The sequence below is a fragment of the Martes martes genome (genome assembly GCF_963455335.1).
Source record: "Martes martes genome assembly, chromosome: 3".
NCBI classification, from domain to species: domain Eukaryota; kingdom Metazoa; phylum Chordata; class Mammalia; order Carnivora; family Mustelidae; genus Martes; species Martes martes.
Genome location: NC_137890.1, coordinates 175,865,169 through 175,890,415, shown reverse-complemented (window position 1 = coordinate 175,890,415; position 25,247 = coordinate 175,865,169). Strand labels below are relative to the sequence as shown.

General features: G+C 33.8%; 1 protein-coding gene across 2 annotated transcripts in view; it reads left to right on the top strand.

Annotated features, from left to right (window-relative positions):
- MAP2 (microtubule associated protein 2) overlaps positions 1 to 25,247 on the top strand; it is a 217,612-nt gene that overhangs the window by 181,304 nt on the left and 11,061 nt on the right. Inside the window, exons 9-14 of one of the 2 annotated variants that reach the window (XM_080798084.1) lie at positions 153 to 359; positions 530 to 664; positions 3,537 to 3,598; positions 8,023 to 8,193; positions 9,156 to 9,303; positions 13,645 to 13,985. In XM_080798084.1, coding sequence (XP_080654210.1) covers positions 153 to 359; positions 530 to 664; positions 3,537 to 3,598; positions 8,023 to 8,193; positions 9,156 to 9,303; positions 13,645 to 13,985 — 1,064 coding nt within the window. The remainder of the gene's footprint in view (positions 1 to 152; positions 360 to 529; positions 665 to 3,536; positions 3,599 to 8,022; positions 8,194 to 9,155; positions 9,304 to 13,644; positions 13,986 to 25,247) is intronic. The other variant, XM_080798085.1, reaches the window with a different exon arrangement.

Sequence of the window (25,247 nt, the reverse complement as noted above, 5' to 3'; positions counted from 1 at the left end):
TTCGTTCTTGTTTTAAACATATTTAAATGTCTCTTTATCTCTATTTTGCATTTTGTTAAATATATGAAGGATTTGGTACATTTGTTACTAATGTTTTCGCTGTTGTTGTTGTTATTGTTGTTGTTGTTGTCATGGTTTGCTTTGATCCGCAGATGATGATAGGAGCATCATGACAGAACAGTTAGAAACTATTCCTAAAGAGGAGAAAGCTGAAAAGGAAGCTCGGAGACCATCTCTTGAGAAACATAGAAAAGAAAAGCCTTTTAAAACCGGGAGAGGCAGAATTTCCACTCCTGAAAGAAAAATAGCTAAAAAGGAACCTAGCACAGTCTCCAGAGATGAAGTGAGAAGGAAAAAAGGTTCATTTCACTGTAACTTCTTTAAAAATGTTTTTGAATTCATTATTACTCTTTTGTAGAAGAAACTTCCTAACAGTGGTAACTAATTATTTATGAAATTCCGTTCGGTTTGGCTCCAAGTGTTTATTTTCTCCTGATGGTATGCTTTTTTGTGTTTTCTTTATTCGTAGCAGTTTATAAGAAGGCTGAACTTGCTAAAAAAACAGAAGTTCAGGCCCACTCTCCCTCCAGGAAATTCATTTTAAAACCTGCTATCAAATATACTAGACCAACTCATCTCTCCTGTGTTAAGCGGAAAACCACAGGTGACTCTTCAGTTCTGCAATGTGGCTGGCAAACATAGACATGTATTTTTTTTTTTTTATCTCATTCCTGTAGCAGCTTCTTCATTTTGTTTTTCTTCCGAGAATCTTAGCAGTCATGAACAATTTTGCTATTAAATGTCTTGTATCATTATTCTTTTTTTTTTTTTCCCTCCCTGCAGAAGAGGTCATGACCATCTGTTTCTTTGTCATGCTCAGACTTAGCAGTGATTTTATCTTGGCATTGTGCTCTAGTGTCACGTTCTGGGGATTCCTCTTTTCATTCTGTGTGTTTGGTTAGACGATGACGATGAATATAACCGTGGTATGCATTCTCATTATTTTGCTTATTTATCTCTCTCATGCTTAAACCCATACTATATTTGTCCTTTTTTCTACATGGTTACTGCCAAATCTGTTACTGATGTTGATGAATTTGCCAAGAATGGGTAGTGATTTCAAGATTGAAAATGAAAAGCAAATCTGGGGTAAAATTGTGATTGCAAAATTACTTTGCTTCAGATGAAAGGAAAAAAAAAAGATGAAATTGCCTGCTCATCCCATTAGATTTTATTCCTCGTATCCAAAATTAGCAAGGCTTTCAATTCACTGTACTACGTCTCCTCACTGACAATTTGCCATTGGGATTTTCTTAAATGTGTTGGATTGAAACTGCTCATTTTTCTATATAACTTAGTATTCAGAATTCTCAGATAAATCTCTTTCCCCCAGAATTTCTTAGAACTTAGGTGTATTTCTATGTTGCCATATTCTCATTTTTCTGTCTTTTTCAAATACACTTGTTTTTAATTTCTTAAAAAAGTGGTGAGATGAAGGAGTGAAACTTATTACAAATCACAATAAAAGCTCTTACAAATATCTATAATGCAAACTCTATTCCTAAATTTCAGTGCAAAGTATTCATTTTAATGTGTAATTATCCCAGGGTAATCTTAATTTGTAATGCATTTTATTGTAGCAATTATTAAGTAGCACAATTGCAAGCTACAAAATTAGATATCAAATTGCTAAATCAGAAAGGAATATTTACCTTTACATTGTATATTAGAAGTGCCTTTATATAGGGGTAAAAAAAAAAAAAGAATGCCTTTATATAAACCTTCTGATGGCTTTAATGATTAAGAGCAGCATTAACCTTTGTAAGAAAAAGAAAATCAGGGTAATCTATGGTTTTATGATAGTCAATAAAATTTCAAGTATTCTGTGTTGTTCATATGGGAATCATCTCATGAGCTTTCCTCCAAGAACTAATCTTTAAGGCAATATTTGAAAGTGGATGGCTCATAAATTATACAGAAACCTTGATGATAAAAGTTCAGGATGAAAAGTGTTTCTCAGAAATTGATATGACATCTCCACTCTTCTATTCGAATTCATTTGCTTTCCATTTGGAATTTTACTTCTAATTAGACAAATGCTTGAACAGGCAGACTCTCTTGGTTGGGCATAAAAATCCTATATCATGTATAAGAGGATGAAAGAATATATCAGTATTATGGAATTTTGGAGGAAACATCAAATGTTTTGGTGAAGTGTTTGACATGTTATTGGTATTCGATTTACCACACTGAGAATGAATTGCCTTTTTAACTCATTCATTAAAGGAAATTTAAGATCTTTGGACTAATTAGGATCTTCCCTTAGTCTGTTCAAATATTAAAATACTCAAGCAGATAGCATATACCGAACACGGATGTTATTGGCTTGAAGCAAACTGTATGTCACAGAAATTTAAGAAATACTACAGAACTATTAGTAAAGCATTATTTGCACTACTTCTTAAAAAAAAAAATCATTCCAGAGTCTGTGAATAATCTTACTAGCTAGTCCTAAATAGCATATAGCATCTTGTAGACAGTTATATTGGTGTTAGAGTTGCACATGATGTAAGAATCCTTTTTGAAATTCATTTGGAGTGCTTATAAGCATAAGCTTTTTCCCCCCTGGGATTTTCTCTTTTCTGAAAGAAAATAGGAAGCCGTAACTATACAATCTTGTGCCTTACGTTCTCTAAGAACAATTTTTAAATAGGGATAGTTTTTCCAAAACTCAAAGGATTGTTTTCAATCATGAGAAATATTCGAGTCAAGTCAGGTAAGTCATCAACAGAAAATGTGCTGGAGATAATGGAGTTTAAAACTGAAACCAGAGGTATAAAACAGCACCAAGAGAAACAACAGTAACAGATGTGGTAATAATTTCATACAGGAAGTGCATGTGTAGAACATGTTCTGTATTACTGAACTTAAAATTCCTCTCGTGTTTTCTTTCCTTGACAAGCTATTTTTCTTCTCATTTGGTACGTTTCACGTCAAACAAGTGTGTCATTTATATTGTGAAATGAAGGGGTACAGAGGGAAAGGGGTTGGCTGAGTTTGGAATAAGAAATGTAGGAATATCTGTGGGTATGCCATTGGCTACAAAAAGAGGGCTTGGGAATCTCCATGAACACTCTTTAATATTGTGCCAACCCTAGAAACCAATCACTCCCCCTTTTATTAAATTCTACAGCATTGGATTGTTGTTCTGTGACTTTCGTTCTAAAGGATCTATGCTCGTGTAGTAACAGTATTTAGAGGTACCGTGGTAACCAATAGGAAATTATTTGGTGTGCTTACCTGTGCCTTGGTACACCTGGGTTATATTAATTAGCACACACTATAGCAGGAGCCACATGCTAGAATGTTCTTATTCAGGTTTCTTCAGTTACTCAATTCGAATCTCAAAATGAGCAAAGTTCTGCTTTGCATTATTCTGTTGACACAATTGAGTATCCAAAAGATACTGAAAAATTCATTTGTGTGGTTGTTAAACCACTAAGTTTGGGGTTGTTTTTATCTTCTTTTTTTGACAGCAACAGGTGGTGAATCAACTCAGGCTTCCAGTGTATTTAAACAGGCAAAGGACAAAGTCTCTGTGAGTAAAATAATTTTTTTTTCTTGCTTTTTGCTTGAAGTTCCCTTTGGTGTTGGTGGCAACATCTCAGTAACTTTAGATATACAGTAGACTTTAGATGTTTACTCTTAAATATAATTTTAAATCGTTCATTCACCCACAATGATTCTTGGTGGCATTGGGGCATGTCTCAATGTCTTCTGGAATGACATGTGATAGCAGTTGGTGAGGGCAGAGCTGGGATGTAGGCTGCCTCTTCTTAGTAAAATGGAAACAAATGATAATCTGGCAAAAATAAGGGGACTCGATTTATTTACTTTTCACAGAATTGAGATAAATGAGATAAATCATTACGATCAACACTAAACTGTATTTGATGTACATTTTCATTATCGTTACTACAAAATAAGAATATGAGAAAATTAAACAACATGGATGAGCAACTATAAGTAAAAATGTATCATAATCCTTTTACCTAAAGATGCTATTTTGATGGCATCAGTTTTTTAACTAAACAATAAACAGATTTCCCTGTCATTAAACATTCTCGTACATCACTTTAATGACTACATTGCATTGTGTTTTATTTATTTATAGTGATATACTTGTTCAATTCCTTATTGTTTGACTTTCATACTATTTTTATTACCATTTTAACAATATTACTGTAGAAATCTTTTTGGCTTAATCTGTGGTTGCATCCATATGCTTTTCCTTAGGATAATTTCCTAGTAGTGAAATTACTGTTTTAAGAAGAAAGTCTACATTTAAAGTTTGGCTACACATTGTCAAGTTGTCCTCCAGAAAGGTTCTACTGACTTATATGTCCTCTAGCTGTATATGAGAGTGCACATGTTCATTATTATTACTAGATATGCTTTTTCTATATTTGCCAAGTTATAGAGCTAAAATGTTTTAATTCGGTTGCATTGATGATACTTAACTTCTTCATGTTTATAATCTTTTGTATTTGTTTTTTTTTTTAATTTTATTTTTTATTTGATTGACCATTATTTTTTAAACTTCCAAAAGACCAAAGCCAGCTCTTTTCTGACTGAAGGAAAAAAAATTAAAAGACTACTAAGAGGGGCACCTGGCTGGCTCAGTTGGTGGATCAATTCATGATCTTGGGGTCATGAGTTCAAGCCCCACATTGGAAATCGAGATTACTTCAAAATAAAATCTTTTAAAAAAAACCACTACTAAAGAATTCCTAAAATTACAACAAATGGTTTGAACAATATTAACTAGTAGTGCATCACAATGTTCTGGAGTTTAGACATCATATAATATGTAAGTCACAAGTCTCTGTTTAGCATTCTAATGACTAGTAAGATTTTGATGCAAGCAGTACAGCCACTCTGGGAAACAGTGTAGAGGTTCCTCAAAAAGTCAAAAATAGAGCTACCCTACAACTCAACAATTGCACAACTGCGTATCTACCCCAAAGATAAAAATGTAGTGATCCGAAGGGGGCACATGCATCCCAAAGTTTATAGCAACAGTGTCTACAATAGCCAAACTATGGAAAGAGCCCAGATGTCCATCGACAGATGAATGCATAAAGAAGATGTGATGTATATACAATGGAATATTACTCAGCCATCAAAAAAGTGAACTCTTGCTATTTGCAACAACATGGATGGAACTAGAGGGTATTATGCTAAGTGAAGTAAGTGAATCAGAGAAAATCATTTATATGATTTCACTCATATGTGGAATTTAAGAAACAGAAGAGAGGAGTATAGGGGAAGGGAGGGAAAAATAAAACAAGACAATTAGAGGGGGAGACAAACCATAAGAGACTCTTAATCATAGGAAACAAACTGAGGGTTGCTGGAGGGGAAGGAGGTGGTGGGTGGGGTAACTGGGTGATTAACATTAAGGAGGGCATGTGATACAATGAGCACTGTGTATTATATAAGACTGAATCACTGAACTCCACCTCTGAAACTAATAATACACTATATGTTAATTGAATTTAAATCAAAAAAATAAAAATAAAAGGGTTAAGAAAAATAAATTAAAAACTAGTAAGATTTTAGATTTCCATTTTTTTACTGTGAAAAACAGAAATTCTTTTCCAATGACAGCCAAACTTTTTATATCATTTTGAACCTAAGGGACTGCATGTTAATTTAAAAAATTGATTTTTATATAATGTTTTCAGACGTATTCCTGAACATACAGCAAGCAATAGAATCCATATGTTGCTTTGGTAAATATTGGGCTTGAGAATACTGTAACTTCAAGATTTCTTTCTCTTTACCTCTTGTTTCTGATGGGGAACCAGTGAGTTGTGTTGGTTGAGAGCAGAGTTATGAAGCAGACCAGGTCCAGGTCTTGAATATTTATTAACTCTATGATTGTTTTCTCCATATGTCTTAATTTTCTAAAAATAAAGGGAGGAATAAAAATTCCCATATCCTAAGTTAGTTATGAAAATTAAATATGGTTAATTATAAAACAGTATACTGTATAGTGCCTAGAGCATAGTATTTATTCAATAAACAGTGATAGTTATTGTTGTTGCTGTTATTTGAAAGGTCAAAGTCTTTAGGAGCAGATATAGAAAGTAATCCCCCCATTAAAAAAACATTTTTAATTGGACATTGTTCAGAAAACCTTTTTTTTGAACGTTTAATTATTTTTTGACTTTTAATTCCAGTTAGTTAACATATGGTGTAATCTTAGGTTTGGTTGTACAATATAGTGAACCAACACTTCCATCCACCACCTGGTGCTCATCACACACAAAGGGCACTTCTTAATCACCATCACCTATTTAACCCATTCCCCCACCCACCTCCCCTCTGGAAACCCATCAGTTTGTTCTCTATAGTTAAGAGTCAGTTTCTTGGTCTCTCTCTCTCTCTTTCTGCCTCTTTTGCTCATTTGTTTTGTTTGTTTGAAAAGTATTTAGGAAATTTTCAAGTCCCTTTGTCATCAAGTAACCTAATGAGAATTTGTGTTTGATGCTTACACTTAGGAAAAAAACCATGTACATCTTCTGACACAAAGCTAATTTTTTTTTTTTTTTTTTTTTTTGCCTATAAATGCCCATCTCACCTTTCTGAAGAAGAGAGATTAGGCCACGATTCCTTCTAACTTTTTCTCATTTAACATTTTTTTTTCTTTTCTCATAACTTCATCCTCTTCCTAAAAATTTCCTAAAACCCCAAGACCAACTCTTATTTATCTGTGATTTCAGTACATCCATCAGAACAAATCTTTGTGATTTTTCAATTGATCTTTATCGTGAACCTGACCTATAATTCTTCATTTCATTTGTTGTGTATTTGTTGTGTTTTGTTTTTGTTCTGAGCAAGTTGTCTCTCTTAATTTGAGTTAATGCAATTATTCCATTTTTTTCTTTCCCGTATCACTTTTGAAATTTGCTGTTCTGTGGCTCGCATTAATTAGAAAAGAAAGACATGGGTCAACCCAGACCCACTACCCACACAGGACACTGGGTCTATAAAATAAGAAGTGATGCGTGCAGTCTGTTAATGGGTTTGCCCCCATTAAAGTGCCGGTGGAACTTAAAACTTGAGATAAAGCCATCAATCTCAACTGCTGTTTTTGTAACAGCTAAATCATATTAATTATTGAAGACAAAATGTTCTTGGCTTCATCATGCCTTTCTGTATTTTTAACAAAGTCCCCCCCATGAGACATGTAGCATGTGAGCATCAGTGTCCTTCCAAAGCCGTTCATCCAACCCACTGATTTTTACTTGCTGACTATCTCTCAGGGGACTATCAACACCTGGAAATAGTGGTTTTCATGGGCAATATCTTTAGTGCTAACTTTCATTTTTAGAATTTCTAACACGTTATACAAACTGTGGTCTATGCGTGAAGATGTTACTAATTCTATAGCATAACTTGGCCCCCAGTAGGCATTTTACTCATAAAATGAGCTAATTTTATATGAAATCTGTGATTTTCTGATGAAGTCAATGTAGATATCTGAAAATATATTTTCTCAACTTTAAGAAAGTACTTTCCATTATGAAGCCTTACATATACTTTGTTCTAAAGTTCTTGAAATGTGATCAAGACATTGATTATAAATATACCTCCAAGGTTATATTTATTAAAGGAACAATTCCAACCAACTCTCAAGATGTTTTCCAAATACAGTATCATTGGGAGACTTATGGATTAACCAGAACTTATATGTAGAATTCATGAAGAATATTTTGGTCTATATTCTCATATATGAGTATTCTTAAGTTAGTTCCAGTTAAAAATGAGTTACTCAATGAATATCTCTTGTTCTAACATAAATATATGTTTCTATCATTGATTATAATCATTTATCATGTGGTCTTATTACAAGTAGGCATTTAATTTCTTATATGTTTATACATATTTTTTATTTTCCTTTTACTTCATAGTTTGGTTTATTTTGTGATTTTGTTTGTTTTCTTTCATGGCTAGAATTCTACCTTGTCAAAGATTCCTGCCTTACAGGGTAGCTCAAAGTCCCCAAGATCCAGTTCTGCTTGCCTTAGTACGTCTCAAAGGGCTTCATTTTCTGACAGTTTTTCAATACAGTCCACCTCAGCAGGCTCCACAGACCGTTTGCCATACTCAGAATCAGGGAACAAGGTAAGGCAGCAGGTCAACTGAAAGTTCAGAAAAGAAAATAATTTCGGAGGTTATAAGACACAATTCAGTAAATATATAAAAAACAAAGACTAAACTTTAAAATATTTGACATATAAACCATAAACCCTCTTAAACACAAATGAAAGTCTCAATAGTTATTAATAGTCAACCAGTAAAAAAAAAGTCTCTTTCTAGGTAGACTGTTCATTATTATTTATTTATTTATTTATTTGGTGTTTTGTAGAATTTCAAACACAAACCAATAAAATAAAATGTATTATATATAATACTACACATATTGTATGTAATAAATATATATCACTTGTAGTATATAATATATAATATTGTATCATCTAATAATGGCGAGTTATATATAATATAATATGCCATTTGGACTCAATCAGACACATCAAGATTTAATACTACCTCTGCTACTTACCAACTCGGTGATCTTGAAAAAATTACATAAACTAATTCAGCCTGTTTCCTTGGCTATGAAATGCACATAGAATTTTGTGGCAAGAATTAAATCATAAATGGATGTAAAGTACTTAGAATTCCAATCACATAATGGACATAAGTGGTCATTGTTAATTGGTATGCATGCAATGCCCCTTGGCAGCCCTTTCTGATTAATAAGTTATTAGGCTAATGAAGATTTTTTTAGTAAAATTATTAATTCACTGGAGATTACCTGAGTAAATTCATTTTACCCATTTATTATTTAGAATTTGAATTTCATGACCAATTATTAGAACTAACTCCAAAATAATATATTTTATAAAACTTCTAGGCAAATATAGACTCTAAGTTTCAAAGTAGAAATGCTTATAAATACATGAAATGCAGTAGTGTATACTAAAAGAAATTTATCTATCCGCACAAGAGGAAAAATAGAGCAACGTAATCACTGTGTGTAATTGAAGATTGACAAGAATCCAATTTTTTTTTCCCCCAATCAGGATGGAGTAACCAAGAGCCCAGAAAAGCGCTCTTCTCTGCCCAGACCCTCCTCCATTCTCCCTCCTCGTCGTGGTGTGTCAGGAGACAGAGATGAGAATTCCTTCTCTCTCAACAGTTCCATCTCCTCTTCAGCACGGCGGACTACCAGTAGGTTTATTTTCATTTGGCTTCCTTTTTAATCCTTTAAGTGGCATAGAGCTTATTATGTGTTTGTATTTTACATCTTCCAAGGAAAACACGCACTGAGAACAGATTATATTTCCTCCAAGAATCAGAAAATCAGCCTATTGATGGATCCAAAACAGCTGTGTGAGTTAAAATGATTGTTGTGGAAAATGAGACCTACAAAGAAGTAATTAATAGAGAAAACCAATAGTCAGGAATTTTAAAAAATATGTATCTATGTAAGCTTAACCCTTCTTAGGAATCCAAGTCCTAAAATCTTACTGGAGACCCAATAATCAAAACCTCAGATTCTGCTCAATTTGTTAACAATTTGCATCCCAATGAGGATGTACACATAACATGTTCAGAGCAATAGTTTCAGTTTCTTTTGACGGATAGCCCGTAATGAACTGGTTGGCAGTTATCACAGTTTAAATAAGAAATATAAAAATGTTCCAATCATTACCCACTCAGGAGTTGTGTTACTACCAAGATTATCTAGTTAAAGCATGGATTCAAATTATTTTCATAAACATGTTTCTATTACAACAAAAATAGTACCATTTATTGAGCATGTATAGATGCTAAAATCTGAAGACACATTTTTCATTCAATTTAAATAACAGTGCGGATGGTTAGGTATTAATAACCTCATTAAATCTACTGATAAGAAAAAAGAGAGTAACTTGTCCAATGCTACTAGGATAGAAAGTGGTTGAATTTGGTTCTCAGCCCACTGATAACTTCACGACCTGCCCTCTTAATATCTTCTTTCTATTTATTTGGAAGAAATAGTACTAGAAAACTGCTATGTAGAATCGCTTGGAGAATATAATCTCTGTCATTTAAAATCCATTAAAAATGGTAGAAATTGCAACTACTATCTTATTATAGTTGATTTTACCACTTATTCTTAAAATATTTAATAATAATTGGCCCACTTTAAATGTGACTATTTTGTATGGCACTTAAAGCATGTTTTTTGCCTAAAGTGAAAATGTTTATTGTATTTAGAGCAGTTGTGACCTACACACAACTTAGTTTCCTGAAAAATTAATACTCTTTGAAATACGTGCCAGGAATACTTTAAAATCACTAAACCCTTTCATAACGAAAATATTCAAACGAACTAGCAAAGAAGGCATTTAAGAGAGTAATCACTTGAGAAAAGACCTTAACTCCAAATATACGGAGCTGGAATTGGGCATCAGTAATATAGAAGCTCTTCAGATAACTAACTTTGAATTATGCTTCTATTTGTGGTTATGGAAGCAAAATGGCATTTTATCCATAAATCCACATCTTCAAACCACTGTGCTCTGCCTTTTAAAGTGCATCTGCATACAAATTGTTTTTATTTCTGAACCAATTCTATTTTGACTTTCTAACTCATGTTCATAAGCATAATGTATTTTATTATGTGGTAATGAACATAATTCATACTCTGATAATCTCAGGGCTTAGGGTTTATTTTCTCTATATATAGCAATAACTAAAAAGCACGGGGACAACTAGAAGAGCAAGCAATATGCCTCCTCCCGTTTGCTCATCATCTCTGTAACTGCACATAGACATGTCGTGGCATTTTGTACAGCTATTGAAAAGAGTTGAGGGAAACAAAGCTACGCAGTTAGCCCAAGTGGAGAGAAAGGCATTGTCATTGAGTAGTTGACAAGTTAGTAAGAACCAAAATTAATAAGCTTAACAAAGTAATTCGTGAATATGTATTTTTCATAAATTTCTTTAAATTGTTTTATTAATTCAGATTTAACTTGGTTTCGGAACAAATAGGAAATGTTCAACTTTGTCATTTTGAAGACAAGAATATAATTTATTACACTAAAAATTGATTGTATCTGTTGAACAGTGGTGTTAGGGCTTAATGCTTTTGGTTTTTCTTCATTCTTCAGATGTAACACAAAACTTCCATTCCTTAGTTTTCTGAAGTTTAATGCCATTTTCTATGAGTATAAAAATGACACTTACTTTAAAAAATTTTATTTCCTTTAATGAAACTTGTTATGCACATGCAGAATATTGCTTCAGCTTAGTCTCCATGAAGTAAAAAACACCTCAACACACTCATAAATTCTGAATCCAATTTGTACTGTTAAAAAGGAAATATGTTGAACTCCTACTGTATTCAGGGCCCATGAAAGGCATCTGTGCTAGGTACATTGGCAAATAACAGAGAGAATATCCTGCTCCCCAAAAGACCTGAGCTATTCAAAGGTGATGAAGTCATAGAGAAAACATTTAAGGAAGAAATGATGTTTCTGAAGAGATTTTTCTGAAGGACACAGTAACTGACTCGAACATCAAAAACTCAGTCCAAAAACAAACTATGTATGAAGGAAGTTGGATGTGGCTGTATCATCCTGGTCTTGAAATGCCTTTTTTTGTGGAAAGTGATAAAAATCATAGAATACACACTAATTTATTGCATAGTCTTCTTATAGCCAATTTCAAATTGTTGGTTGAGGAGTCCACCTATTGTTTGCCCTTACGTTAAAAAAAAAAAACAAAGGACACAGGGCAATTTTCACTTCATACATAAAAACTGTTCACTGAAAGAAGTGAAATGATTCTGTTTCTTCAGGAGACTGAACCCAGACCAATGGGTAAATAAATATTGCCTGTAGATTATAATTATCTATGAAGCTCTCTTGAGCTCACTCTTTGTAATTATTTCAGCAAAGATTAATTATCCCCTTTCTCAGGAAGAACTTCCCACACCGATGACTCAAAGATCCCTTCCACTTCATTGATTTAAAAGTTAATGAGTTATACCTTTATCCTCTACAAAATTTCTAGAAGATTTATTGATCCTACAAAGTATACATACTTAGTAATAAAAAATAAAATTCAAGCCCTTCCTATAAAACACCCCCCAAAATTGAAGGAATTTGAATAATAAATGCAAACAATGTGAATAAGTGCCCTATTATTAAAATCAATGTGTTATTTTAAGCAAAAGATTTTTAAGGCTAAGAAACTAAATATCGTATGTGGCTTGGAATTTAGTATTATCTGGGTAAATGAGACTCAATGTCCTCATTTTTAAATTAGGAATGATAAGAGCTGTCTCTAACTACTGTGTTTGTTGGCCATCAAATGTTTGGTATTCACAAAAGGGCTTTGAAATCTGTAAGGTGGTATAGTCTCATCATAGTGTTACACGTTCAAAAAAGTATTTGAAATGGCATTCAAACACACAGTTAAAAAGTTAATACGAAAGAAACATAGTAAAGGAAGAAGTTAAATAATAAAATGACCCTAACGTCAAGTTGAGGCAAAGAAATGCATCTTAAATAGCCTGTATCATTGACAGCGGCGGGGGGGAGGGGGTGGTTATTAATTCGACTCCAAACTGCAAACTAGTAATGAAAATATAAGAGAAAACAATCAGGCACAAGATTCATTGTGATTATGTTATCAAAACATCCCATTTTTCTGGGGGTACTTGGGTGGCTCAGTGGGTTAAGCCTCTGCCTTCGGCTCGGGTCATGATCTCAGGGTCCTGGGATCAAGCCCCGTATCGGGCTCTTTGCTCAGTGGGGATCCTGCTTCCCCCTCTCTCTGCCTGCCTCTCTGCCTACTTGTGATCTCTCTCTGTCAAATAAATAAATAAAATCTTTTTTAAAAATCCCATTTTTCTAAGAAGAGAAATAGGTATTTTTTTGGTATTAAGAGCTGAGCCAAATTTTCGTAAAAAGGAAATACATGATACTGTAAAACAATGTCTGATATAATTGCATAGATTTAAGTAAACACATTTGCAACTCAATATAAGCTGAAAGAGTAACGTTGAAATACAATTCAATAAATGACTTTGCACACAGGTCAAAATTATTGCTAGCAGTACACAGTTGTATGTCTACCTGAATCCTGGAATGAACTTATTGCACAAAAGAGCAAGTGATCCACACATCATTCAAGGAAATCTTTAGTAAATACTAACCCTTAACATAGAACATGAAGGGCAGATTCTTCTGCCAACTTACAGCAGATCCACATGCCTTAATGATCCCACAAGGATAAAAAAACTTTTGATGCCTTCGTAATGAGAAGTAAGAAGAATACATCAAGAAAACCCAAGTTCTTTCTTTGCACTGATAGCAATGCATGTTCAAAAATGTTACCAGGTTATAAGCCTAAAAAAAGGAACTTTCACCTTTTGGGGGATTGTTGTAATCCACAAACATTCTAAACTCTTTAAAAAGTTCATGTATCGTGAATTCCAACAACCCGAGGGAAAAGGATGTCGCAAGAATTTTCTGATGCTGTGGTGTGAGTTTGGTTTGGTTTTGTTCATTTATATAGGGTCAGAGCCGATTCGCAGAGCAGGAAAGAGTGGAACTTCCACACCCACTACCCCTGGATCAACTGCCATCACTCCTGGCACCCCACCCAGCTATTCTTCACGCACGCCAGGCACTCCTGGAACCCCGAGCTACCCCAGGACCCCTCACACACCAGGAACCCCCAAATCTGCCATCTTGGTGCCCAGTGAGAAGAAAGTTGCCATCATACGTACTCCTCCAAAATCTCCTGCTACTCCGAAGCAGCTTCGGCTTATTAACCAACCACTGCCAGACCTGAAGAATGTCAAATCCAAAATCGGATCGACAGACAACATCAAATACCAGCCTAAAGGGGGGCAGGTAAGAATCACATGAACAACATACTTGCTGTCAGAAGTAAAATCCCACTAAAATCCCCTTCTTCACATTATAAATGAACAGTTCTTACCGTGAAAGGGGGTTGGAGGTGTTAAATTGTTCCTGGTTATGATTCATTGCCAAGAATTTGGATCTCGTCTGAGAAAGCTGGCTTATAAAATATAAGGAAAATCACATGACATATCCATTCCTTCTGGTTATCGGGTAAATTTGATTTCCCCATCTAGGAGAATCTTTCCATTGATTGCCTAGCCGACCTTTTCTGAATGTGTCTATTGCCCTGTGGACTTTAGCATAAGAGATTAAACTTACATTTCTGATATGAATTTGAGTGGTGTAGGTTAGATCCTGACTGTGATCTCATTTGATGATCTTTTTAGTGATTTTGCTTTTATCTCCTTCCTTTCTTCAGTGATTTCCTATGATATCTTCCCCATGTTCCCCTATTTCCCCATGTTCACTCCCAGATCAACATGGTTCACCAGATTTCTTCTCCGGCAACTCATGCTTAAAAATTGTAAAGGGTGGACATTCATGTTGATAATAGATAGTTCTGAATAATTCTGATGAATGAAATTATAGGATTAGAACTTCTCCTTAAGATTAATTGTATTGAAGAGGATTATTAGTAAAGCTCTACCTATTAATTCTTAACTTTAGCTCCAGTACAAACATTCACATTTTTTTGCCAACCAGGAGCCTTTGAATTTTGCCTTGACCTCAACCTTGCTTCTACACTGTGTGTTTAGATGAAGCAACTATCCTGGAAGGAGATAATACAAATATCATTTTGTATTTCCTTTGTGATATTGATCTTCCTTTGGGATCATTTGCCTTTTCTTATCACTAAAGAGATAAAACCCATCTTGAGAGAAAGAAGAAAGAAAGAATTTCCTTTGTATATCAACAAACTTGTGGTGCCCTCTCAACATTCCCAAAAGACTTTCTTTTAAATACAATGCTCTTTTCTGCCACTCTTTCTTGTCTGTCTTATATTTTCTGTCACTGATTTTTGGTGTCCATCTTTCATGCCAAAGAAAATGTATTTTCAGGCAGGTTTAGGAGAAAGATCTTGCCAAAATGTGAAGCTATCAAGGACTCCTACTAACTGCTGAAACAAAAATTCAGCATTGCTTCTTCCTTTAGCAACAAACTTCTTTGCTGTCTCTCTGTGATTCTGTTCAAGAAAGCCCAAGGAGTTACGAAAAACCCACCAAAGGAATTGGGGAAAGCAGAGGGTGGTGGTAGTGGTGGTCCATATGCCCTTTGTGGAATGACTAACGTTCTGTAATAATAAAGTCATAGACAAATGCTTTTTCATAAAAAGATGTTATTAAAATACGAGCTATAAGAAATCTTTTTAAGTAAAACAAAACAAAAAACTAATTCTACCAAATTTGATCCTGTGATTTCATAAATCTCATATTGCTCTTGCATTCCTCAGAGTTTTGCACATCCAAGAAAATGAAATATTGGGGGCCTTTTGGAAATATCCAAATATAAAATATTTTTATATAAATAAAACATTGTTTTATTTATATAAAAATAATAGACTAAGTTGAATAAAATCAATTTAGTGCCAACTTGAAAGTTTATCATTTTAATTTTTGATGAGATACCTCTTAAAAGGGTGTAGCTATTATTTATATTTAAAATCCATTCTCTTTCTATAAATGTCCTTGTATGTAGTGTTTTTCTTATTTAAATGTGGGGTTTACTGGCTTATAGTCCAGAAAATACTGATACTGAAAATAATATGTTTCTTCATAGAATCACAAGGGAACATAATTTATCTCAGACATTTTCTTGAAACCGAAAAGAAAATTCAACTAAAATGGAATAATTATTGATAAAATTTGACACAAAAATTCTATAATATTTGGTCCTACTTAAATGACTCCTCAGTGTAGAGAGGCATGAAGAATGGCTTTAGCCTGAGCTTTGCCAGAATCACTAAGGTTAAACCAATCCAAAAAAATAGGAATCCTTCTTTTTCTTTCTGGTTCTTTACCATATCTATGAATATTTTTATGTCTAATGTCACTTGACTTTTGCTATACTCAGTAATTCATTAAACTGACATAAAGATGCCTTATTCTTTTGAACTCAACTAAAACTGCCTTAGAGATTGTAGTAATTAAGGACTAATAAAGACAAATGACAAAAAAAATTGCAGAACAGAAACAGCCTTACACTCACAGTGTCATTTGAAGAACATCTCTTCTTTCATAAGGTGAGTATTAAACCTGCTGAAAAATTATCGTATCTCAACTGCAGATGACTGGGGAAAAAATCTACAACAGAGGAGTTATGAAGTGACTTTTGTTGGAGAACCAGGAGGTATTTCCACACTAAGATAAGAAACAGAAGAAAGGAAGATATTTGCCTCTATTTTGTGATAGATGGGATAATATGTTTAAATTAGAGGGGGAAATGAATTGAGAGATTGAGGTGCACTGCAGTTGAACTGTCTTTGTAGGAAAAATATATCACTTACCACTTTAACGTTATCCGTTAAAAGCCTCAAACACAAAAAGTGAGGCGAGATTCTTTTTCTGTACATGTTAAACTGCAGGTTTTGACTGGATTGTTAAGAGTTTCCACTTCGAAGAATGACTAGGAAAAATTTTTATGTTAAAGCTTCTTAGAAATTGTCGAGATGATACGCTCAAGACCCTTGTTCTCTGATTAAGGATGCCTAACCGCAGTCTGTTGGGGAAATTGAAGCTACTGGCACGTCGTTCCCAGCTATAAACTGGATAATCCCAGGATGTTGGAATGACAGTGGTCAACTCAGAATCAATGACGAGGACAGGACAATAGCAGTACTTTTTGTAGAAGGAAAGTTTTGTAATAGAGATAGACAGTCTGTAGATATTGAGAAAAATAGTCACACAATTCTTATTGATAAATAAGGGAGCAAATTTATAGATGTAACCTTAATTCTTCTACACGGGCTCTGTTGTTATAAAATCCAGAGTGGTTAGATTGTGTGTGAATAATTTAATTTTAAAAGCTATCTTATTGCTGTTTGTGCAACCACTAAGAATTGGGAGGGGAAATATATAATAAAAACTATATATGTGTTGGAAGTTCAACCGCTTTCCAATTTGGGAAGCCTTATTATTTGCTTCAATTTGGGCATTTACTGCTCTTCCATATGTATAGGTTGTATGCTCACAGTGATCATCACTTCTATTAAAGGTCTGATTTTGTATTAGAAGAGAGACTTAACTTCGTGGCTCAGTTCAGTGAGGCAAATCAATGCCTAATGGAAGAGATAAAAGAGATGACAACATGAGGAGCTTCACAGAAAGCAATAAAGTTAGTCTTTTCAGCTGAAGTACAAATTCATTCTACTGGAAAGAGCATACGCAATGTTAGATTCACTGTAGATAGTGACCTTGGTTGGGGTTAATTTAACTCAAGGCTCGGGTAAGACTGTGTTAGTAAGTGTATTAATTTAAAACTATTTCAATATAGTTAGCTCCTATTCTACATCAAATCTCAATCTAATTTTAAAATTTAAACAAAAGTAAAGAAAAAAATTTCTCTAAATGCATGGCATAAAAAAATTAGGCAGGAACTCAGTGAATAATACTTCTTACCTTTTCTATCAATGCATGGGCTTTTTTGTAGGTGCTTTGATTTATGTGGATTACTTTTACTTGCTTTAATAAGTTTCTTTTTTTTTCTCCATCAGCTTTATGAAGATCAGTACACAAACCACAATTTTTGTGTACTCTTGTCATAATTGAAAGTTACTGGTGAGGTGGTTTCACAAAGGCTGTTTCCATTTATAGTTGTTGGATAGGGTGGTTATTACATAGGTCATGATGTCTGCAAGGCAGTGCCTGTGGATTTGATTGCTTGCCCTGTAAGTTACATACTTCTTTATTCATGGAGCAGTCAGTCATTTTAGATCAGGTGAACTAAAAGATGGTGGTATCTTCAAGCAAGTCACTCCTGTTCAAGAAGAGAACAGTACTTCTCTTTTATATAAAGAATCTTACAGAATTTGTCAATCTATTATCTTCCCAATCAGTGTTGCCATAGCATCTTTCTGACTAGCAGAAAATCGATTTAGATAAATCCATTAGACTAGGACCTATGAAGTATATCCTCACATTCTAGAAATAAAATAATCTATCTTCTAACCCTCACTTCTATATCAATCCATTGAAGTAAGGAACATTGGATATCAGAGCTATTCAGCTTCTCATAGTCTAAATTTCACATTTTCACAAAGAAACAGAAGTCCTTATAGTACCCACATCTTGCGTATACAGCTTCTAATAACATCCTTTAAAGTCGGAGCTGTAAATTCAAGTTCTAGAATTTTGTATTTAATGAAGAATCACTTTTCTACAAAGTATGCAATTTAATGTACCTTAGTTATTGTTTGTTTGCTTTAACTTTGGTTGCAAAACATGAGGATGGCAACACTTTATTTAATACTCCCTCCTACACCTCCCACACTGAGGTTTTATCACATCAGTATTGAAATGTAAGGGTTTTGATCCTTTATAATATTTATGTGAAATAATTTAATGCAAATAATGTGTTAGAGTAATACCCTACTGAAAAATAGAGACTATTAAATTTGGAAAGTTTTGTTGTATTCTTATCATATCTTTTATTCTCCTACAACTGGCAGATTATTTCTTAAAATAATTCTAAAAATCAATCTTTTAAAAAGAGTATAGACACCAACTTCCAAATTCCCGTAGATAATATCAAGGACATATAATGAAATATTAATTTTAAAATCTACCTTGGCATCTTTAAAATAAATGGTGTTGTCTTGTATTTCTTCAATAATTCCAGAAAGTCAAAGTTGTACATTCATTTTACTCATTATTTATTCAACAGGTATTTATTGAGTACCCACTATGTTCCATACTGTGTTCTGGATACTGAGAATATAACAATGAACAAGACAGACAAAAATTTTTGAAATTCCTACCTTTGTAGAATTTACATTCTAGGAAGAAAAACAAGTCACAAAATATTATATAGGAAAAAATATGTCACAAAGTAAGAAAGGCAACAACAAATCGAGGAAGAGATTTAAAATTTGTGGAGAAGATATGACATGTCTTGATAGAATGACTAGAAAAGTATCAAGAAGGTGATAATTGAAATATTTTAAGGAACTGCTGAACCACATAGATAACTGGGAGAGAGTATTTCAGGCAGAGAAAATTGCACATGCAAAAGCCCTGGGGTGGAAGCAGACCTTGCGTGTTTTAGGAACACCAGAAACATCAATGTGGCTGATGCCATGTAGATATTTGAGAGTGGAAAATTCAAGTTAAATGATTCTTTTTAAATATCTTTATACCCATTCAAATAATAGGACTTTGCCAAGTCAAAAACCTAAGAGTCATCTTTTCATCTCCCTGTCCTCATCCCATATCCTGGCCATCATGAAGTGCTAATGGTTTTGTGTCCAGAACAGCTCTTAAATCCACCCATTTCTCTTCGTCTGCTCTGCACCACTGTAGCACAGGATCCATTTTCTCTTGTCTGTGTCACTGCAGTAGTTGTTAAGTTTTTTAACTGGGCTCCCTGCATCTGTTCTTTTCTCAATCTGAAATACTTTGCGTGGTGTAGACAGTGCTTCTCGCCACACGTAGAATTTAGTATTCCATTGTATAATTAGTTATTTAATGTCTATCTTGTCTCACCTACTAGACTATAAGCTTCATGAAATTAAGGATGATGTCAATCCTGTCCTTAGGGTCTAATACATAGTAGGTACTCAATAAATATTTGTTGACTGAAAGTTAAATGAAAGTGGTGGAACACCATATGCATGGACTTAATGAGTGGGAATGCTTGGTGCCATTACAGTTACGACCCAAAGAAACTTCCCATGTTTGGACTATAGTGAATTCTGGCTAAAAGAATATTAGACCAGGGTATAAGGGCTGAGTTCCAAGCCCAGGCTTTTCATTATGTGACCTTAGATACTGACATCTCTGGTCCTTAGTTTTCATACTTGTATAACAATAGGAACAACAAGGGGCACCTGGGTGGCTCAGTGCGTTAAAGCCTCTGCCTTCAGCTCAGGTCATGATCTCAGTGTCCTAGGATGGAGTCCCGCATCGGGCTCTCTGCTCAGTGGGGAGCCTGCTTCCCCCTCTCTCTCTGCTTGCCGCTCTGCCTACTTGTGATCTCTCTCTCTCTGTCAAATAAATAAATAATATCTTAAAAAAAAAAAGAATAGGAACAACAAAATACACTTCTGTAGTACCATCTCATTTAATGTATTAGCACCATCATAATGTAGCAATAGCTCATTTAAGCAAACCGTGAGGTCACTTTAAGCTCTCAAATGCATGGTTCTACTTAGAGTATGATAGTATTTTTACATTAGAGCTCATTGAAAATACTCATTTAGTTAGTCTGATAGATTCCTTAATTATTTGTACTACAAAGGGCAAGCTGAACTTGAGTAAAAACTCAGTGCTTCTGAAGTAAGAGGAATGTAATTGGGAAAGAGGGAGCATTAAGAGAGGGAGGGAATGAAATGAGTGAAATGTAGAGAATTTTTTTATATTTTCTTAAAAGTTTTAGGCATTATCTTGAGACTTTTTTAGGCCTTTCACATCTAATTTGAATAAGTTGCTTTGAGTTTTATATTCAAGGAGAAAATGAAGTTAATGCTAGAGGCAAGTAATGAATTATACTGAAACTTTTTTTCTCATTATATAAAATTATGATGGCCACCACAATGAAGGATCTACTGAGTGCTAGTAACGTAGAAGTAAATTTATAAAATTATAAACTAAAAGAGAACTGAAACACATTTAGATTTATTTCTCATTCACATGGATATCATTTTGTCAAATATTTACTAAACTCCTGTTGCATACTATGTGACAAAAGGGGAACAAGACAATAATACATGGTCTCTACCATCTATGCAGGAAAGAAATGACTTTTTTTTTTTAATTTTTCATCTTCCCCTAGTGCCTTGCCCTTGTGTAATTTTTAAGTTCTTTCCAAGCCATTTCTTTCCATCTCATTGGGCTAAAGTAAGTGCTAAATAAGAAAAGTAATAAAATATCCCATGAACTTTAAAATATTGTCAACCCAGCATGAAGGAAAGCTGTTCACTGAAATGCATTGTATTGTATTAACAAGGTTGTATGTGTGTGTGTGAGAGAGAGAGAGAGGGAGAGAAAGTCAATATTGTGTCAAAAGAAAAGCTCCTTGATATCATGGTCCCTGTCTTTATGCAAGACATAAAGACATAGCCTGTCGAACTATAATTCAAGTATCATTTGTAGGGTAATGAAAAGTTTTGGATCTAAGCTTTATAAACATTAATTATTTTTTTAAAAACTATGAAAAATAATTACTATTTTAGGTTTACAAAGCTGAGACCTATAGAGTCCTTTTTTTTTTTTTAAAGATTTTATTTATTTATTTATTTATTTGACAGAGAGAAACACAGCAAGAGAGGGAACACAAACAGTGAGAGTGGGAGAGGGAGAACAGGCTTCCCGTTGAGCAGGAAGCCCAATACGGGGCTTGATCTCCCAACCTGAGCTGAAGGCAGATGCTTAACTGAGCCACCCAGGCACTCCTAGAGACCTTTTTTGTTTGCTGTTCATTTACAAGCCAAGCAAGAACTTGGGAACAACCTTGAATCTCAGGTTGTTTTCAAACAACTGAACAAACTCTTTAAAAGTCATTGCCTTTATGCTTGGTCCTCTATTCCCTAAAATTTCTTAAAAAATTTAAACTGAAGAAAAAAATGTAATGCCAATGTTTAACAAAGAGGCCAATGCCTAAACTCAATGTCTATTCCACCAAACAATTCTTTACAAACTTTTCAGCATGATTTATTCACCTCAAGGTTTTTAATGTGGTTCCCTTTTCTGTGCTGTGTGGCACAGCCTGCATAGAAAAATTTGTCTGACCCCTTAATGGGTCCTCCAATTTATCCTTTTCCTTTACAGCTCTGGAATTGTATGTTTTGACATGAAGTGTTATTTCCGTTTAAATGTGTACTCTAATGTATTTATTGCTTGTATTTGATCCATTGAGTTTTGAAGAAGTTATTGATCAGTATAGTTAGGGTTATTTAAAATTTGAAATAGACTATAAAGTTTTTATGCATTTTAATCTGGACACAGGGTTAACAGATTAATCTTTGAAAAACATCATCTATTCCAGAGAACTTTCATTCTTCAAAAATACCTGATGTGGTCATATTTTTTGTTTGTTTGTTTTAGTATACAATATCTCAGAACTCTATATAGGATGGATAAATAGTTTTCATTAAAATTGAATGCTATGGAATGGAAAATATTTTGGGGAGAGATAGAGAAGTGTTTTTATAATGCAAGGACGAAGAAAGGCTTTATTTAAGCACTCCTGGAAAGTGATGTAAAGCCAAAGGAAAAACTTAATCTCCAATAAAGTTGAAGGGTTACGGGCCACTACTACCCTTTCAAAAGAAAAAAAAAAAAAAAAAAAAGACATTCTTTCTAAAACAACATTGGATAAAGAAGAAAGAAATTTACAGCAATTGAGGTTCATACCTAGAGGATGCCTGTAGAGCCTAGCAATATCTTGTAGGAGAGCCAAGACCAGAATCCAAACTTCTGGACCCCAGTTACTCTCCATAGCTTGCTATCTTCAGCTGACATGTGGGTCTTTTGATAAAGAAAACAGCATCAGAGAGTGTCAAATCAAAAACAAAACAAAATCAAAATCCCATTGCTTAAGAAATATAAGTTGACCTGTGATTAATGCCTCTGGTTTATAAATTGTTTTACTCAAAGTTATAAATTAGGATTGCATTTTCTTTCGTTTTACATTTCACATTTCCAACTAATGGTCTATAAATTTTTTACTAAAAGTTATAAATTAGGATTGCGTTTTCTTTCATTTTACATTTCACATTTCCAATTAATCTCTAGTTGATGATGTATGTAAAGTCTGGCCAAAATGTAAAGTTTTGAGAAGAGTGCTCAAAAAATCAAAATTTCTGAGAACCGTGGTTGCCTACCTAAGAAATTTTGATGCATTTAATAGGAAATAGAGATTTTGGGAGAATTTTGAACAAGGCAGAGCTTTAGAAAGATGAATCATTTGATAGAAATAATACATTTTTCCCTTCCACTCTGAATACAGAAGGAAAGATTGTCACACACTTTCAAATCACCCCTTTTTGCATTAATAGTGCAACTAAAAATTTTGGTTGAAATTGATAAGAATAAAATGTGGTTTAGAGTTATCCTTGGATAATGATTATTCAAATATTTTCCCTCCATATCATGAATATAGAAAATTAGTTCATCAAATAAAGGTTTGTTGTATTTTTTTCTAGACCATCTCTGAGATGTTAAAATAATTTTCTCTTGACATATAGGAAGACAAAGCTCAATGGAAATTTCTTCCCCAAAAAAGTCATTTTTATTTAGACTCATCCAAAGAGCACAGAGAGTTAAAAACTTGACTCTCTGACTTAAAAAAAAAAAAAAAAATAGTAATCTGGAATAAAATTTTGTCCTTCACAGCAACCATCTATTTTTCTGTCTTATGCAATAGTTTCTGAGGATGGCTGGTATTTGTAGAATTAACTCTTTAAAGTGTTAATTACTGGTAAATAATTCCAGAGATCTTTGGCATGAAGTATTTTATAATTTTGCTAAAGCATAAATGTGCACCACACAGATTAGGTAAGTGCTTAGGTGCAAGTTGTCAGGCTAGAGCATAAATCTTACTGAGCATCAAGCATCCAGTGCCCAAAGTGATTTCATTTCTGTCTATTCAACCATCAAGCAAAATGCTAAATGTCATGCTCTACCTTATTTGAAACAAAGGCAATATACTCTGAAGCTATTGCAAATATGGAAATATATAAAGAACATGACATTAATCCATGTCAAATGTCTGTTTCACATTATGATTAAACAGATGTAGGTTGGGAAAGTCCCATTGAAAAATGCCAGCTAATTGTTTCACTGGAAAATCTATGATTCTCTAGAAAATCTGGGGAAAATCAACACAAGGCAGCCTTTAAGTTTTAGGATTTTAAATTTTAAATTGTCTCTAAGTAATGCTGGCAATGTGCCCCCATGGAGTTTGAATCATTTGTTTTAGAAATCATAAAAATTGCCAGTTGATTAAATGTTAGAGTCAAACAGATTCATGCAACTGAATTTGGAATTTCCATTTTTGCAACAAGTGAATCAGATTTAACATTTAGCTTTTGATCACTGGGTAATGAGTCACTTGATTGGTACTCTAATGATCTCTAAAATAAAATTTGCAAATGAAATATGAGGCCCTATATATCCCCAAGGATTAGGAAAAATGGCTTAGATGAATTCTATTTCATTGCCAAAATAGACACTCAAGGAAGATAATTAAAAATATTATTATTTGAAATAATGAAATTACTTGCTTTCTAAAAGTTATTTATCTAGAGGCTTAAAATGTAATGACCCTCATTGACTTAAAGTTACTGGCAACTACATTTTACATGAAACTCTTAGCATGCCACTATATTTATTGTTAGATATAGACTCTGTGATAGTCCCCCCTTCTTTTTAAATTGGGATTTTTATCATGCCCAAAAGAATGACCCAATCATCATATTTTCTGACTTCAGAGTTTGACAAGAGGCCTTTCCCTTGGGCTGCCAATGAGAGCTGTCAATGATATTTCCCTGTAAGCGACAAGCTGTCTTGTCAGTGGCAGGCAGGCACAGCAATTTAAGCTTTTGGTTAAAAATAGTCAGGATTCAATGTCATCTTGAATTTTTTATTCTTTTTTGCAAACACCAAGAGATGTGATACCATTCTTGGAGATGGCTGTGTATCTAGATATATTTATTTAGTTTTTTTTTTAAAGAGGACAAACTTTTTTTAAAAGAGGACAAAGCATTGAAAACATAACTTCTCTTTAGCTATTGAGGGAATATAGGGAGAAGAGTTGAAGTAGCCAAAATAAAATAAAGCAAGCAAACAACAAAAGTAAACCTTTCTTTCCACGCTTACATCCTCATGCACCCTCCAAAACATGCAAAATTTAAGACACATGGGAAAATGCCACAAGAGCTATTACTTTGCACGTTACATTATACCAGAATAATATCTATCTAGATTTAGATTTGCTATTGTCTTCAAGATGAATACTGAACTTCCTGAAAATAGAAATAAAACACCTAACCTCAAATCTCTTGGACCTAGCCAAGGCCTGGACTGCGTCTACATGACC